This window comes from Chiloscyllium plagiosum, unplaced genomic scaffold (genome assembly GCF_037043375.1).
Source record: "Chiloscyllium plagiosum isolate Xiang-an unplaced genomic scaffold, Cpla_swu_hap1 HiC_scaffold_13, whole genome shotgun sequence".
NCBI lineage: Eukaryota > Metazoa > Chordata > Chondrichthyes > Orectolobiformes > Hemiscylliidae > Chiloscyllium > Chiloscyllium plagiosum.
The window spans coordinates 32,028,852-32,048,160 of NW_028270151.1; the positions used below are offsets into that span (position 1 = coordinate 32,028,852).

The window sequence follows — 19,309 nt, forward strand, 5'->3', positions numbered from 1 at the left end:
TGCATTCATCTGATCAAAGGCTTTTTATTTTTGACCTTTTTTATGCATTTCTTACATTGATATATTATTTGTGTTCTTAGCTGAAAAGACACTCAATTTTCAATGTAAGTAATTATTTTGGTTTCGCAAAAGGAATGTCCTAAATTGAAAATTGGACCATAATTCATCTCTTTTTTTACAATATATTTTTATTCAGAAAAAATAGATTTTTAAATATTACAACAAATACAAAACAATGCAATTCAAAACAGTACAAAAATAGTACAAACTACACCCAAATAATAAAAAAAAATCCCCAACCCACCCTCCTATACGAATGTATAAACATATATAGAGAAGTATAAAATTTTTTAAAAACTAAACTAGTTATTTAGCTAAATAAATAAATACCTAACAACAAACAAATAAATAGTAATAACTCAACCCAGCCAAACAAAATACTCATACATTCACAGTTCCTCCTCCCTGGATATTGGACTCATGAAACACAATTGTTACGGCTATATAAAAGCCTTTGTTAGTGTGGTAGATAAATCTGTATCCAGATATTTCAAAAAGGGTTGCCATGTTGTGTAAAAAATCTCAGTTTTGTGGTGTACCATATTTGTGAGAAAATCCAGGGGAATATGCTCCATAACAATCTTCTGTCAACCCGACAGGCTGGGGGGTTTTCCAGATATCCAACCTAGCAAGATATTCTTCCTTGCACAGAATGTAAGAATATTTCTTAAGAATTTTTCTTATGTGTGTCTGCAGGAAATACAATGGGTAGGCCCAAAAGGAGAGAAATAGGGTCCTTCTGCACCCCTACACCTAAAATCCTCTCCATTGCACCCACCACAGCATTCCAATATGTTTGAAGCCTGTCACAAGACCAAAGACAATGGGTAAGACTGCCCGTGCTGACCTTGCACTTGGGACATGCTGAAGATACCCCTGGTTTAAATTTTGACAACGGTCTGGGGCTAAGTGGACCCTGTGAAGAATCTTCAACTGTAAAGCATGGGTCCTATTGCAAATTGATATCCTCCTTGCATTCTCCCAAATATCCTCTCATGCCTCTGAAGAAACTTCAACACCCAGCTCTCTTTCCCACATCTTGCAGAGTCGATCAGACTCATCTGAGGTGGCAACCCCCAATTGGTGATATAAAGTACTGACAGAGAGTGTACTCTTGGCCCTTACTACCCCTCTTTCTATGTCAGATTTGTAGGGATCAGTCAAAAGTGTGGTCGTTTTTTGAATAAAATCCCTAAATTGAAAAAAACACAAGAGATCTCTATTAGGTAACTCATACTTCCGTACTAACTGTTCGAAGGACATCATTACATCTCCCTCAAATAAATCACCCACGCAAGATATACCCCAAGCTGCCCAATGTTTAAATCCTGAATCTATCATACCCGGTTGAAAACCCGGCATACCCACTAAAGGTGTAAACAAAGATGTTTTGCTAATATTACCTTCTCTCTGCCGGAATTGCCCTCCATGCTTTAACAGTATTGATGACTATTGGGTTATGACAATATTCCCTAACAGTCCTCACCTTGTCCAAAAACAGCAAACTGGTAAGGGGGCACCTTGCCTGGGAGGCTTCAATATCTAGCCATATTGAAAGAGGGTCCCCACAAACCCAATCACTTACGTAGGTCAAAAGCGAGCTTAATTGGTAATATTCAATGTCCGGAAGGTCTACTCCCCCCAATCTGTGAGGCAACTGCAGTTTGGCTAAATTAGTGAGGGGCCGTTTACGGTGCCAGATAAAGGAGCTGAACCAACTGTTCAGTCTCCTGAGTGTTTGTTTATTGAAAATCAGGGGGAACATCCGTATAGGGTATAGCAAACGAGGGAGAATATTCATCTTAATAAGCACTATCCGACCCAACCATGAGACTGGAAGTGCCTCCCATCTTTGGAGATCTTGTTTAATTTTTTCAAATAATTGAGTAAAATTGGCTTTGAACATCCAATCTAGAACTGGAGTAATGAATATGTCCAAATACACAAAACCCCTCTGTGACCACCTAAATGGGAATCTATAGTCACTCTCAAGAGCCAACTTTTTCGTAAGACCACCCACAGGCATAGCCTCTGATTTAGCAAAATTAATCTTATACCCTGAAAAAGCGCCAAATGCGTGAATGCATTGTATCAGGCAAGGCACTGAGACTGCTGGAGTTGTCAAGAAAATTAGAACATCATCTGCATACAGTGAGATCTTATGTAATTTTGACCCCACTTCTGGAGCTGATATATTGAGATCCCCACGAATGGCCTCTGCCAACGGTTCAATCACCAACGGTTCAATCATCTGCCGGCTGCCCCTAGAAATATTAAAATTGCTTGATCGTACCCCGTTGGTAATGACCGCAGCGAGAGGTATACTGTAGAGAACCTTTACCCATCTTATGAAAACTTCACCCAGACCAAACTGGTCTAGAGTATAGAAAAGGTATGGCCACTCAACTCGGTCAAATGCCCTCTGTGCATCTAAAGAAATCACCAATCCCTGTATTGGCTGCTATTGGCATTCTTGAATTACATTAAGCAGCCTAACATTATTGGAGGATCTGCGACCCTTTATGAAGCCCATCTGATCCTCTTTAATAATAACACAGTCTCCAGCCTTAACGTGAGAGCCTTAAAGAGGATCTTAAAGTCCACATTTAAGAGCAAGATGGGCCTGTATGAAGCACAGTCTTCCGGATCCTCCCCTTTTTTAAGGATAAGTGAAATATTGGCCTCTCTCAGAGATGGTGGGAGACAATCATGACTGTATGAATCATTAAACATATTCAGCATCAGGCCTGACAGTATACTTATAAATTCCTTATAGAATTCACTGGGAAGTCCATCAGGACCGGGCACCTTTCCACTCTGAAGCTGCCTCACAGCTTCCAGCACTTCTTGCTCTGATAATGGGGCATTGAGAAAGGACTGTTGTTCGGGAGTCACACCCGGGAGCTTCAGATCTCTAAAAAAGGATTCCATTTTGGCCTGCCCCTCCTCACAATTGTCAGACTGATATAACTTAGAGTAGAATCTCTGGAACGCCACATTAATCTTTTTAGAATCACATATTAGGTTCCCAGACCCTTCCTTAATCGCTGTAATGGTTTGTGGGGCACTTCTCTTTCTGGCAAGGTATGCTAAGTATTTGCCTGGCTTGTCACCATGCTCGTATAACCTTTGCTTTGCAAACGTCAGCTCCTTCTTTGTTGTCTGCGTGAGCACGGAATTTAGTGCAGACCGCAGCGCCGTAATCCTCTGTAGTTTGACCAACGAGGGTCTGTCATATTAGCCCTTCTCGGCTGCCTTCAACCATGCTTCAAGGAGATGTTGCTGCTCACCCTTCTGCCATTTCCTACGGGTGGAATATGAAATAACTAACCCCCTGGCATAAGCTTTGGCAGTTTCCCAGAGAACAGATGAACTATCAACCAAGCCTATGTTGATGTCTAGGAATGCCCGAAATTCCCTAGAGAAATACTCCACAAACTTACTGTCCATGAGAATAAAGGGGTCCATTCGCCAGTACCTTGAATCCACTGTAACATCCTTAATCTTAACCATGAGGTACACTGGAGCATGATCAGAGATGGCAATATTACCAATCGTACAGGATGCCACAGGATCCAGGGTTACTGCAGGGGTCAGAAAAAAAATCAATCCTCGTGTGACATCTGTGCGGATTGGAGAAAAACGTGAAATCCCTATCTGTAGGGTGGAGACACCTCCAGAGGTCCACCAACCCTAATTCCCCACATAAACCCAATAACTATTTAGTTTGTGCAGAGGGTATCGAGGGACCTTTAGGCAACCTGTCTACTGGGGGTCCATGAGGCAGTTAAAATCTCCCCCTATAATGATGTGCTGAGACTTGAGACTTATCGGTTTAGAAAAAGCATCTACCAAGAATTTAAGAGGATGAGCTGGGGGACAATAAACATTTAAAATGCCATATTCTTCCCCATTTATCAAGGCTTTAAGAATTACAAACCTCCCATTTGTGTCTTTAACACATTCCAACAATTTAAATGTGAAATTTTTCCTAACCAATATAGCCACTCCCATACTTCTGGTATTAAATGATGAAAAATAGACTCGGTCAAAGCCATTCTGCTGTAATTTCAGATGCTCCTTGTCATCCAAATGTGTCTCCTGTAACAAAGCAATATCCACCTTCTCCTTTCTAAGACTCAAGAGTACCTTCTTCCTCTTAATTGGTGAGTGACTTCCCTTGATATTCCAGGTACACCATTTAGTCAAATCATTAGCCATAATCTTCTGCAAGTACATTTAAATTCCAGAGAGGAGGAACTCGAACCACAAATTGCTGAGCCTTAGTGTTGCATGGTCCACCAAATATAAAAACTACATAAACGAAAACCACTGCATTTAACAAACATAAAAATTATTAAGAATAAAAAAACAACAAAAACCCAAAAACAAACCAACATATAAAGCGCCAATAGCACTGAGTAGGGGAACTCACCCCTTGCCCGGAGGGGGCAACTATCTATCCTGAACTGCCCATAAATAGGCATCTAACCATCTCAACCACCTTCACTTCTCCCAGCTAGAGCCGCATCGCAAGCACAAGCTAAAAAGAATAAGCACCCCATAGAATATCAATATAAATTTTAAAAATTATTTTATAAAAAAAAGGAATAAATACCCACCCATTCTTTGGTATGTCCTAACTTAGACATTTAAAATGTACATCTTAACCACCATCAGACATAGTTTGAACCAAATTATTATCAATAGAGGAAAAAAAAGGGGAAAAACAAAGCTCTAACCGGATTTCCTCCATTTCTTTTACAGAATGATAAACACATACCCAAGCAATAATATTTATACATACTACAATTGTTTAAATTAGGTTAGTTTGTCCACAAAGTCTCTTGCCTTCTCCGATGTGTCAAAGAGATGCATGGATCCATCTAAGGTGATCTGAAGCACTGCCGGATATCTCAGGGAGTACTGAATACCAAACTCCCTCAGCATCCTCTTGACATCGTCATACGATTTTCGTTTCTGGATCACCACTGCTGAAAAGTCCTGAAAAAACATGATCTTAGACCCTCGTAAATTAGGGCCTTTGGATCCTTCCCCTGGAATCTGGAAGCCTCCATGACTCTCTCCTTATCCCGGTAATGATGGAACCACACCAGGAAAGGACAAGGGCTTTGACCCAGACCTCACCTCTGCGCTGCAACCTGGTGAGCCCTCTCTATCTTCAATCCTCTCATGCCAGTCTCCAAGTCAAGGAATTTCGGAAGCCAATCTTCAACAAATTCCGCAGGCCGCTCACCTTTCTAACCCTCAGACAGACTGATGATCCAAATGTTTTTTCTCCTGCCCCTTTTTTCAAGATCATCCACTTGGTCACGCAAATTACAAACCTGCGTCTTCAGGGCTTTGATCTCATCCTTGAATGAACTGGCATCAGCTTCCACCACTGTGACCCTGTGCTCCACCTCATCCGTCCTCTTCTCCAGGTCTCCCAGCTACTGTTCATGTTTCTGCAGCATGAGAGAGACTGGAACCACCTTCTCTTCAATCTGTTTCCCCAACATCTCGCGAGATTTCGAGAGCTGGTTCACCAGGTCCTAGAGAGTAATCGGCTCAGAGGCTGCTGCAGGCTGATCTGCAGACCCGGCCTCGGATGCTCATCCTCCCTTTTTAGGCATTTCTGGACAGCTGAAAATACAGGTAAGTCAATTTTTAAATGTTTCTTGAGGCTCTACGATCTTTCCAATGCCCCAAGAAATCTTGATGATCTGGATTGGGCGAGTTAAAGGACCGTCCTGCTCCTGCTGCGATGCGAAGCTCTGCAGTGTGATCTTCTCAGATTGCCGCCATCTTAGATTCCCTTAATTCATCTCTTTTTAACTGGCCTCATATAATCACTTATATACACAGACCATTCTGGAGGTATAGCAAATGAGAAAGCAGATACATTGTGTTATAATATTATATGCCTTGCACAGAAAGCTAATCACAGTTCAAAATGCATACAAGGGCCTGAATCTTATAGGTTTTTTTGCCTACGTCTCAGTAGTACTGAGCTGTATGGGACAGTTTTGTTGCTGCGTGTTCTTGCTCTGTATCTTACCAAGCCTACCTCAGTAATTGCTTACCATGTCCTAGGGCATTGACTTAAACACTGTTGTAAGATGGGATGAGGCTAAGGACAGGCAAGCTGGGTGGTCTGGTTCTTGAATAGCAATAGATGCAAGAATGTGCACTTTTATGTGCAATGAAGTGCCAACTGTACCACCTGACTGCTCTTTGAAGTGTCAGTTTCTGTTTGCTCTCCTTCCTATATGCACAGTGAAGGGCAGCTCCTGTTTACCAACACCTGATCAGGTAGATGGTTAGGCTTCAAAGTTGACACTAGTACCAGGGATTGTGGGATATCACAGGCGGACACTTCTTCCCGTGGCTAGTGGGGAGAATATGATGGGCGGAATGCATTGCTTAGGAGGTGAGTTTTGGAAGATAGCTTAAGAAAACACATTATGCTTCATGGGAGAATAACCGCGATAAAGGGACTTTTTTAGGACTGAGTTGGGAGGAACATTTTCACTCAGAAGATGGTGAATCTTGGAAAGTCTCTACCCCAGAGGGCCGTAGGGGCTCAGTCATGGAGAATATTCAAGACTGAAGTTGCTAGATTTATTCATATTAGAAGCATCAATGGTTGTGGGAGATGGTGCAAGACAATGGCATCGATGTATAAGGTCAGCCATGAACTCTTCAAATACTGGAGCGGGCTCAAAGGACTGAATGGCCTACAACTTGTATTTTTTATATTCTTATGTTCGACTTAATTCAAAGGTTCCAGCACTGTCCGTTGAATCCTGAAAAGAAGTGTTGAAAACGCAAAGCTTCTTATTATTGATAGAAGCCAGAAAGTCATCACAAGAAATTCAGGAATAATTGACTTTGTTCTGTGGCACACTGATCCACTGAAGTTAACAACTGCATCCAATTTGTTTGATTGCAATAAAAACTAAAGAGAGTCATCGGAACATAACAAGAAAAAGCCATCGAGTCATAGACCCATACAGAACGGAAACAGGCTGTTCGGTCCAACCAGTCCATGCCGAACATAAACTAAACTAGTCACACCTGCCTGTTCCTGGCTCATATCCCTCCAATTCGTGTACTTATCCAAGTATTTGTTTAAAAAGTTGTAATTGTACCCACATCCACAGGAAGTTCATTCCACTTGCAATCACCCTCTGTGTAAAAAAAATTGCACCTCATTTGTTTTTTAAATGTCTCCCCTCAACTTAAAAATGTGTCGCCTAGTCTTGAAATCCCCCATCCTAGGGAAAAGACAACTAACATTAAACCTATCAATACCCCTCATTATTTCATGAACTTCTAGAAGTCACATTTTAATTTTCTACAACATACTGGTAAATCTCATCTGAATCCTCTCCAAATTAAAAATAACATCCCTATAACTGTTTGACCAGAACTGGACACGATACTCCAGAAGACGTCTCACCAATGTCCTGTACAACTCAACATGACTTCTAACTTCGGGACTTAAAAGGAATGAGCAATGATGGCAAGTGTGCTAAACACCTTTTTAACCACCCTGTCTATATGTGACACAAACTTCAAAGAATTATGTACCTAAACTCCTCTGTCCTTCTGCTCTGCAATACTACCCAAGGTCCTACCATTAACTGTGTAAGCCCTATCATTGTTTGTTGTACCAAAATGCAATACTTCTCATTTAACCAGATTGAACTCTATCTGCCATTCTTTAGCTCATTGACCCAATTGATCAAGATCCCTTTGTAATCTTACAAAACCGTCTTCACTGTTTACTATACTACCAATTTTAGTGTCACTTTGAAGTAGAAACTGTTTCTTAACAGTGAGACAGAGGAAAGCTTCCCTGGCAGAGATAAAGGGCATTGTACTGGACCAGGCTAGGACAGCCACAGTCTGCAGTTTTGTAAAAAAGGGAGGAAAAACATCTTACTCATTCTCATTACCTGCACCGTCTACTCAACTTGTAGGAGTATCTATTTGACTACAGTATCCATCGCAGCTGCTGAATTGGACTGGAGAAATAAAAAACTTCAAGCATGCCAGTTTTGAAACAATATTAGAGATTGGTCTCAGTTTCATCTTCACACTTAACTTCTATCCTTATTTACTTAAGATAATTGAAACTGCATTGTAACTAAATAAAAATAGGGTTTTTTTTATTAAAGTAACTTCAAGCAATAGATGTGTAATAAATTAACATTTAAAAATTGTTTAAAGCTGAGCTGCTTTTTGAAACAAAATTGAAACACTTAATAACTTAAAGGAGGCTACATTTGTGGCTATACAAATTCTTAGTTGATGAATCACTTTGAGGAAACACAAATGAAATGGCCATGCCAATTAGCAAATAGTGAAAGTAAAATGAAGTAGAGAGTCAGAAAGAGACAAGGGTGTTGGGAGAAGAAGTAATACTGTTGACAAACAGAACCTCAAGGAATAAATTAACATAACTTAATTGTCATCCCACAAATACATCACAGGGGAAATGTCTGCTGAAAAAATGTACATTTTCTTTACCAACTTCAATATTTACTCCTCAGTTCTATTTCATCTATTTTTCTCTCTTCTGGAGCAAGCATCACAATCAACTATCACAGCTGCTTTAGACAAAACAGATGGGCACATCTGCTGATATTTATCCTCCTTTCCTTTGGGAAGGAGCTCAGTTCCTGCTCAGTGCATTCTCCCTGCCAAAGATCAGCATTGCTCAATTTGTAGTATTTTTGTCTCTGAGCCAAAAGGTTACAGGTTAAAGCCCTCATCTGGACTTGAATAAACAAAAATTGAGGCTGACACTGAAGTGCATTACAGAGGGAATGATGGATACTTGGACAGTGAAGGGTTTTCAGTGACATTCAAAGTCAAGGCTGTCTTGGTCATTGGCTTAAATAAACATTAAAGATCTTATGGCACAACTGGAGACAAAGTAGGAAAAGTTTCCAGCCATCATCGAGCTTGATATGCTTACATCAAGCAATGCCACAAAAAATCAGACTAAACTTCACATTGCTGTTCATAAAATCTTTTCTGTTCTTTGCCTATAACATATTTTGAGAGACATAATAAAATGTGTTATAAACAACCCTCCTTTCTGTGAATGCAAGTGCTCCTCAGACTCCTCATTATACGTTTATCTACATCCTTGCCTCAAACATCCTATCTTCTGATGCACTAAACCCACGGTGAACTGTCCTTGGAACCCAATCCTGTTACGTGTTTTTGTTGGCAGGAGACTCCAAGCCATGTAATTTTTCAGCTGCTTCCTACTAACTCTTGCCTGTTCTGCGGCTTTCAAGATTAGATTACTTACAGTGTGGAAACAGGCCCTTTGGACCAACAAGTCCACACCGACCCGCCAAAGCGCACCCACCCAGACCCATTCCCCTACATTTACCCTTGCACCTAACACTACGGGCAATTTAGCATGGCCAATTCACCTCGGACTGTGGGAGGAAACTAGAGCACCCGGAGGAAACTCCACACAGTCAGTCGCCTGAGATGGGAATTGAACCCGGGTCTCTGGCAGTGTGAGGCAGCAGTGCTAACCACTGTGCCACTGTGCCGCCCACCAAGCTGTGGACTGAATGATTTACACTAAGAGGTGTGCATCCTGATGGTGAAGATCCTCCTGAAGGACTTGAATAGCACATCTGAAGCTGATCAAAGCCTAAAGCAAAGCCAATTCCCACCTCTGCAGTATCTCACATCACCTCAGGTTTACGTAACATATATACATGTTGGGTATATCCAGCAGCTTACCCCCAGACTTGCGACAATTTGGTTCATAAAAATGTTTGTGATATATGGGTTAATGCAGAAATATGTGTTCATTAAGTCAATATTGGAATGACGACACTGGAGTTTGTGTTTAAGCGTACAATATCAGATCTGTATAGCTTCCTCCTGATACTAGACTCAGACACATACTAATGAAGCATTACGAACAAAATGGAATGGTGTCCTTGGGAAAATAAACAGTTACTTTAATGCTTCAGTACATGTTATATTTTATCATTGACTGAATTAAGAGGCTGGTCTCTGTAAGCTCTTTGTGTACCTTTATTTTATAGTTGTGAAATGAAAGACAATGATAAAAGAAATTATACAGCTGCTACCAACTGAATTTTCCACTTGATTCCCTTCCAGTGCTACACAGTGATGTTTTCAAATAGATGACTTACAAATAAAGTGAGTAAAATTATTCTGTCTTGCACTGAGCACAAAGATAATGTGCTATCGATTTTTAAAATATGTATGAAAATCCTTTATCAGTTAATTTATATCCACTGGCATAGAACATTTGATGTTCCTCTTATGATACATTGTTACACAAAAAAATGGAATCTTCCCAACTGCAATTTCAAATAATAATTGAAAATAATTATTATTTCACTTCCCTGTTTTAGTTAAAAAGAAACTTGACCACCTCAGTAGCACGATGCATATGTAAAGTTTCTGTCTGAACTACACAAACTAGGAAAATGCAGGTTCAGTCACAATCCATGGTTGGTCATACGATTGAGCTGTGAGATGATGGGGACACTTCTGGGTCAACCAAAAAAACAACTAGATTAAAGTAAAGGCAAGTTGAACTGAGCTTAGCAATTACTTATTGAGAATGCATGTGTTTGGGTGCTAAATGATGACAGGATTGTTCACATTTGGACTTTTTACTATCACTCATGATTACGGCCAAACTAAAAATAAATAAAATGTTCCTTGATCAATCTGGCAGAAAAGTGATGGCCAGTTTCAGAAAAAAACAAAATGGATAAAAATTCAAAAAGTACAAGACAGGCTGCATCACCTCATCACTGATTCCATCCTTATCATTGGCTGTTGCTTCAGGCTGAATCGGACTATGCACAAACTTAATGACATATTTTACCTCTCCACCAGTATGATTACCTACCTCTGCCATAATTCATCTACTCCTGAAACACTAATCTATTTTTATGCTACTTCCAGACATGACTATTCCAATGCCTACCTGGGAGTAATGTGCTGAGATTGCCTTGGAAATAATAATTTGAAACGCCAAAGCTGACTGAAGATCATAGTGACAATTTGAGGGAGCTACAGGTATGTAAACAAGTGTTGGAGTTAGAGAGTTCACTGGCAGGTGGATGCATTTGGTAGCTCATGTGTCATTTTGTCCCAATTCTCAGGAATTATTTTGACTGCAGCATCTGGCACAAACAGCTGAAAGAGAGGGAAGGATATTGCAAGGAGGAAAAGAAGGGAATACAATTTCAGTCAAATCAAATTCCAAACTCTCTTTGAGGAGACTGAACATATGAGACATGAACTGTCAGGTCTGCATGGAAGGCAACTTAAAGGCATTTTATGCCATGTGGAAGAAGGTGACACTAAGTGTTACTGTCTCATTCCCAACTTCAATCCAGTGCTTCAAGAGGTTTAAGGCCATGACTGTCAGGAAAGATAATCAACTTTTTAAAAAAAACTTTGTGACCTGGTTGATATACACTATTCAGTTTGTTAAAGGAATGCACAACAAAGGGATCTTATAGACCATTTTACAATTCTATTTTGTTACTCCTTGGCTGTGATGTTAAACTAGAGGAATTCCCAGTTTTTTAAAGATGGTCCAACAGATAATGGGATATTTGCACATAGGGCACCAAAGCTGATCACACATAGAGTCCAGTGCACACGTGAAATGACTGCCCCATAAAGTCAAAGACAATTATCACCTGCATTGCTATCGGCAGAGCAATTAAGGCAAATAACCATGGCTACAGATTCTCCTTCAATGGAGTTTTCCTACTGGTGATGTGAAATGTTTCCATTGTACATCTCTGTAATAAAATTCTTTAAGTTCTCAAGCTGTCTCTATGGCCTTTGGAAGGAGTATCTTCCTAAAATGCCACTTGATACAATTTCCTCTGACTGTAACTGCCTCTCCTTTTTCTTGAAGATGGCATGCTGAAAAAGATACATGCAATATATTTCTTTTTACCTTTTTGTGGGCTGAGACTGCTACCGGCAAGACCAGTATCTGTTACCAGTCCCTAGCTACCAATGAATTAAGTGGCTCGCTAGGGCCATTTCAAAGGGTAGTTAAGAGTGAACCACAGTGGGTCTGGAATCACATGTAAGCGAGACCAGATAAGGATGGCAGTTCCCTTCCCTAAAGAACATTAGTAAGCTAACTGTGTCATGACAATTGAAGATAGTTTCTTAATTACCATTATATGGTCAACAATTCCCCTCTTTCTTGGGCTGTCAATCTGGTCAACATCTGCACTTAATACTTCTCAACCTAACTTCAACGAATTGGAAGCATAAAAGTCAGGAAACTTAGTAGGAAGGAAAGGGGTAGGGTATGGTAAGAGACAGTGCTTTGAGACAGTATCACTGACCTTTACTTACATTTATGATTAATTGACTGGGGACACATTGGGTGAATTACAGGCAGATACAAAAAAAAGTTGTAAAATTTGGCACTCATGATTTTGAAAGTTAATGGAAATGTCCTCCAGTCCTATGCTACCCAGGAAACACTTTTGGCCTGATTTTACAATAAGAAAAGACAAAACTTTGTCAGAAAAGATGTTTAAAAACACTACTGATTCAATCACAATGTCCTGAATGCTGATTGGTTTAGAAATGGTTCTTTTATATTTATATTAAAAAGATAATCCTTGGAGCTGAGACTTTACAATGCCACATCCAGGTCAAAAATGTCCAACTTTTTCTGAAAATTTCTTAATAGTAATGGTTGGAGGGAATTGAATATCAACCATGAATCATGTTCACAAAAGAGTCTAACACTGTTGGTATTGTTATTTGAACAGAATAACATTTACATGATTCACAGTACAGCACTTTAATCAATTTTACTGAATTACATTATACTCTGCGTAACAAACTATCTTAGTGCCATGTGTTAGTCTGAATATGGTATTCAGTGTTGTATATAATAATCATTATTTTTCTAACAATATCGCACAAAGAACCATAACAAATAGGGTACTATATTGTGGATAAAATATATTGTCTTATTCAGGATATATTTCATACATTACTATATTTAAGTCTTGAAGCTATTAAATTATACAGAATGAAAAGGAAGACAAAAAAAATTGTACCTTCCAATCTGTTCCATCCAATTGACCTTGTGGATAGTATAGATTTTTTTCCAAATTAGTTACCACCACCTCCTTTTGTGGTTAGACTAATGTACATTTCCTGAGATAAATTCTTCCCAGCATACATAACATGAGAAACATTGAAAAAAATCTTCTTCACAATGCCGGATGATTCATCCTATTTAAGAATGCTTAACAAAATTGTATATCTGTTCAAATGCTGTGAAGAAGTTAGCAAAGGGAATGTGCAAACCTTTGTATACGATCAACCCCAATTTAAGCCTCACTATGATACTTTCATACGATGTTCATCTTCTCAACATGACTGTAAAGTTTACAACTGAAAGGAATAAACTTTAATAGACTCCTGAGCATTTCAGGAATACTGGAGACCGTAAGTTTCCCCCTGCCAAGTTGTACATTCTAAACATTACCAGTTTTTCAAAATCTTGCCTCTACTTCTAAACAATCAAAGGCAGAAGCATCAGTCTGCAACAATGCATCTCAGTGATGGTTATCACGAAGTAACAGCACATGCACTTCTCCAAGAGGAAAGTAATTTATATTTATTTGTCAGCAACCACATAAACCATACTAATCACATAAGAATGAGTTAAAAAGCACAAATTCCATACTGGAGTTTAGATCATACACATACATTGCTCAGGCTTTCCTTTCACTGACTGTGATGGCATGTGAAAGTCACATTGGAATTACAGTTCCCCTCTGATGAGTCACTTTGTGTACAATTATTCGATATATCACTCACTGTATGTAGTTTGTGCAGATGTTAGAATACTGCTTAATTGGACAGTTTGATGACCACAGGAAGAAGTAAAATTAAAACGTGTATCACTGGCATTGTTATTAATGAGGATTCAAGATCTTGCTTAACATGAGTTGATAGCAAAGCATTAATTAACAGTTGTGCATTTAGATTAGATTAACAATTAAAAATAACAAAGCTATTTAAAGCAATCAAGTATTAAATGCTAAAATATTTTTCAAAAATACTCCATAAGAAGAAACAGCTACATACCCTAATTCAGAAAGCAAGCTACTGCGATCCATCACTTGCTGAAATACTGAAAATGCACTGATTCCAGCCGTAGTCTCTCACAAGAGAAACAAGCACAGTACAACATAGGAAACTCCTTAATGATGATTATACTTCCCACCTCAAATGATTTCAGGATCACACTGGCAAAAAAAAAAATTCCCTCTCTGCAGCTCTAAAGCACAGTAGCTTATATATTTAGCTCTGCACAGCCAGCAGCAGTGACACTCTCTTTAAGCAACAGCAAATAAAATGATTGCATGTGACAGGGCTTGAGCATCCCACACAGAGAACACACTGCACTCAGACATGGGAGTGAAACCCCATAACCTTCCACAGCAGACTGCAGGGCACTGGTGCTCAGCTGACGTACATCTTCTGTCCTTGTATATCTCAAATAGGACATTGCATTCTTTATGCTGAATTCTTCTGCTACAAAATAAATTTCATAACTAGATGATGTGAAGAAACTAAATAATTTACTTTTATTCTCAAAAATTAAAAAGCGAAAGACAATCTCCCCTCCAAATGGAGCCTGCCCTTTAAGTTGCCTTTTGAAGGGACAGCATTACCTTCAAAGCTCTATTACAGGGAACAGAGCAATGCAGCTACTATGGGAAGCTCAGCAACATAAGTAGTTTGTTCATGCTCCATCATATTGTCATGTGGATGACCAGATTTCCTTTTGTTCCTTTTATTTTCTCCACATCATACCCTGAAATAAGCAGATACTGAAATCTACTCTAAGCCCTTGCTATTGCCATGAAGCATCTGGAGTCGCTGTGCATGATAGGCTAGGCAGCTGACAAACCACACCATCTCTCCACTCTCCTTGTAACCTGCACCTCACCATCTCAGCATTGTTTACACAATAGATATAGCATTGGCAAAAATATTTGCATTTTTATGCTGCTTTTCACAAGTTTAGCTTGTTCAGAACTATTTTACAGCCAATTAAATCCTTGTGAAATGTAATACCTTTCAGAAATAATGCTACCAATTTGTTCACAGCAAGGTCCAGAACCGCAGTTTAATAACTCTGAAATGATCTGTATAGGTGCTGATTGAGGGTTAAGTCTTGGCCAAGAAAGTAGAGAGAATATTGTGATTTGCACTGAGGAAAAAATAACATATCAGCTCAAAGCAGCCTTTATGTAACTACTTTATTTACATAACCCTAAAGGGAAGATAACAAAGGTGGTAATTTAACAAATCCTCAAATCTTGCAACGTTCTACACTTTTTCCCCATTTAAAACAGCTCATACACTAAAATGCATAAGTGTACATAAGTTATTAGAACGTAATATGAGTAAATAAGCCATTAAGAATATTTTAAATCTAACAGATTAGTTTGCATGGTTGCTAATTGTAGAGCAATTTACATGTCTTTCCTTAAAACTGGGTATTTAACAAAAACATCATTTGACAAGTAGTAATGAAAAGAATAATTTATTCTTCCTCCCTTTCAATATAATTTAGATTATGAACATTGAACTTTGACTTTGACTACCAACTTCACTTAATGCTTAGAACAGTGACATTGAATGATTAGCCTCAATGAAGAACCCTAGGTTGCTTTGGGTGAATTCAATAAGACTGATAAATTTCAGTTCCCCTATGATTTTCACTGTCTTGTTGACTTTCTCTTTAGCCTGTAAGAGCAATTTTGTATCTCAAGAGGTTTATCATGCTCTCACCTTTTCAGATCTCCTCTTTCAAGCAAATAATCTACATGTTACTGACAGAGTCTCTCCCTGATCTTCACTAGATTTGTAAACGCATCTATCTATTTTCAACAACTCTGTACATCTTTTTATCACCTCAGTGGTTTCTCACTATGATTTTCTGACGAGTACTGAATTCTGTATATTTCATGCCTCATGTATCCTTTACTCATCGCCCACTAGGTCCTGTTTTCTCTTGCTTTACATTAATGTAGAATTAAACAAACTGAACAAAGTCCTAGCAGAGTGATTAACGCTAATTCAAATAAGGCAAGCAACCTTTTGTAGGTTGTGAGGTCATTTATAAGAGAACAGAACACTATTTCATCTATTTTGAACAGAAACATGGAAACTACTGTTCAGCTTGTCACTTAGTACCTCTGAGAAGGGGGAGGGGGGGGCGCGGTGTGGTGTTAGAGGGTCAGTTAGCTGGGATGGCCAGTTTGTGATGCAGAGGATGCCAATATTGAGGGTTAAATTCCCACACTTGCTGAGGTTACCATGAGGGCTCTCCTTCTCAACCTGTCTTGAGGCATGGTGACCTCTAGTTAAACCACTACCAGTCATCTCTCTCTAATGAGTGACCAGCTAATGGTCTGGTAAGATTATGGTTACTTTACCCTTAATCTAGTTTACATTCTGTGCAAATTCTTTTTGCAGCATTATGCAATACTGAGTGATATGTGACCTTAGAATGCATTTGTCTCCGTTCTTTCTCAGAAATATTCAAATGCTTCTGGTGTCAGCTGTGGATCATTATCTGACACCAACACCTCTGGAAAACCCAATAACTGCAAACCAAATTCTCAAAACATCAATAGTGATTCACTAACGTTTGAAGTATTGGACATAGACTCAATGGTTATCAATTTACTCAAACTGTTGATCAAAACAACTTGTGAGTGATTTTTTTGTGAATTTGATAAGGTATTTGAAACACATGCTACAGGCTTCTCTACACCAGATTCCATTACTGTGAGATAATACCATACCTAAACATCTGTGGTGAGGTATCGCATATTGAAACCAATTGTGTCTTGGGATTATAATGCAGCATGCACTTTCTTCACTTCTCTGGAACAATCCGGAAGTAGTAAGCACTGCAAATGGTACAGTATCTCTTTGTATGCATGAATCATAAGCAGTTCATTACTTTTTTCAGTTATTTCTAATTTGACAACTATTTTAGTGAACACTTCTCCACTCGCTACTTTTCAAAAATCCCTGGTAGACAGTGAGTACCTGTTTTCTCAATCCTTTATTTACTTTTTGCTTATCATCACCACAAATGCAAACAGAACTACCACAATGTGTATGGTCCATTCACTGCTCCCCACCTTCTTAATTGCCCTGTTCTTTCCAGCTTATTCATCTCTTACTGCTTCTAAGTGTTTAAAAGGTACTCACTTGTCCTTGTAAAATGTTATTTTTGCATTGCCCTTTATCTTAACTTTGACCTTCTGATGCCTAATTGTATCACTTTGTCAACCTTGCTCATAGACCAATTTGTGTTTTCTTAACACTTTCTCAATGTAAGGTATATGCTTACTGATCCCTATTGTAAGTAGCTCAGCCCAGATTAACAATATCTTTACAGATATTTCCTTCCCATCAGGGGGACTTTGTTGTCTTCTACAATGATTAATCATAAGTAATAAGTTATATCATTTTATGCCGAACTCTAACTTGACCTAATAGTGGAATATGGAAATCAGAATGGGTGGTCAATTTCACACCAGTTGTGTGCTAGGCAGTGTTCTGAGAGACTTTCTGCGTGCTTCTGAGAAAATAGACACTTGCAGCTATATCAATGATGAAAGTAAGTTGTGAGTCTCTGATTTTCACTTGTTCAGGTGGAATATGAATTATACCTTCAGCCTTATTACTTCCATCTTCCATATGCTGTTGCTCTTGCTCTCTGACTGAGTAGAACTGTTGATCTTCCTACTTGATAACATCAATTTCTCTTTTTATATTATATGTGCATTCAAAAATTTCGGACTCTGAACTAATTTAAGATTTTACCATGACCTTGACCCAGTGAACACCTATAACCTGGACATATACTATGTCTTGGAACAGCACTGCTTCCTTGACTCCTGCGTGCTATTGGAATATGATCAACAATCTCCCAGAATTAGCATTTTTACTGCCAATGAAGGCATTTTAAATTTGTTGGCTACCACAGCAATGTTAACATCTAAATTTACGACTGCGATTCTGAATTTGATTGTCAGTGGATCTCTCCAACCAATTCAGAAGAAGAATTTCCTTGTAATTTGCAACTTTCTCTTCCTGCCATTTCCAAGGCTGTTACCTCATCAGAGGACTCTTTCACATTGTTTGTGACCTTTGCTCAAAGGCTTTGTCTGGTTTTTACTGATCTTTAAACCTTATACAAATGCATTTTGAATGTTGCATGAGGACAGAGCGCAGTAAGGTAAAGACTAACACCCTTATATCATCAGATGATGATGTCATGAGCACGTCCCTTAAAGGTATATCATAAATTTGCTGCAAGGCAATATAACATGCCCCTTTTCCCAAAAAGAAATCCCAAACAGGAATACACCTTTCTACATGTTCATTCTGATGCAACTGAAACTCTTCTCTGGTCTCCCTCTCCACTCACACGGTTATTATTGTTTGAAGTGTACCCTTGCAGAACATCTATGTCAGAACTACTAACATCCGGTGTAGCCACTGCCCAGTTGGCCTTTGTCAGGTGGGATGGGCTATTGTCTGTGGAACACTAGACCTTCCGCTGTTCCTCAGTGGCCTGGAAGTCATTCAGTAGTGAAGCATCCCTGAACCCTGAGGACACTCATTGTCTGCTCTGAGGCCTGGCTGTGACAAAAAAGAGTGTCATTTCCTTCAGAAGGCAGGCAGACTGCTGCTCCTGTCTGCAGGAAATGAAAGCCTCTTTGGGTGCTTTTTAAACATTGCATCCAGATCTTTGTCACTGTGAGGTAATGGTAGGGCATACATTTCCTTCCTGTCTTGAACACAAAGTTCACCAGGCTTCTCAATAATGAATCATTAATTAGTCAGCTGCGGCATGTTCCAGTGTAGCCAACCACACTACCTGAGAGCAGGAAGTGTTTTGGACTTACAGTCCCACAGACACACCTACGTTACCAACAGGAGATTCTGCTCATGGGCTCACAGTTTGTGGCTATTCTTCAAATAATTTTATTCACTCCTTTCCAACAGAGAGGGCAACGTAATAAAATGCTCAGATCTTGCAATATACAGACATCACGTATACTGTTCTTTAAAGCAGTACCATCTACCTCCTTGAGTTGCCAACACATTGTTCAAATGGCTTATCTGA

At 39.2% G+C, this 19,309-nt stretch overlaps 1 protein-coding gene across 7 annotated transcripts in view; it reads right to left on the bottom strand.

Annotated features, from left to right (window-relative positions):
* The window catches only part of sphkap (SPHK1 interactor, AKAP domain containing), a 401,197-nt gene that overhangs the window by 113,603 nt on the left and 268,285 nt on the right, over positions 1-19,309 (bottom strand). The window contains exon 1 of one of the 7 annotated variants that reach the window (XM_043702452.2): positions 14,233-14,510. The exons of 5 other annotated variants lie outside the window; for them this stretch is intronic. In XM_043702452.2, the coding sequence (XP_043558387.2) occupies positions 14,233-14,264 (32 nt within the window). In that variant the 5' untranslated portion in view covers positions 14,265-14,510. Of the gene's footprint in view, positions 1-14,232; positions 14,511-19,309 lie in introns of those variants that run through there. One more of the 7 variants, XM_043702453.2, reaches the window with a different exon arrangement.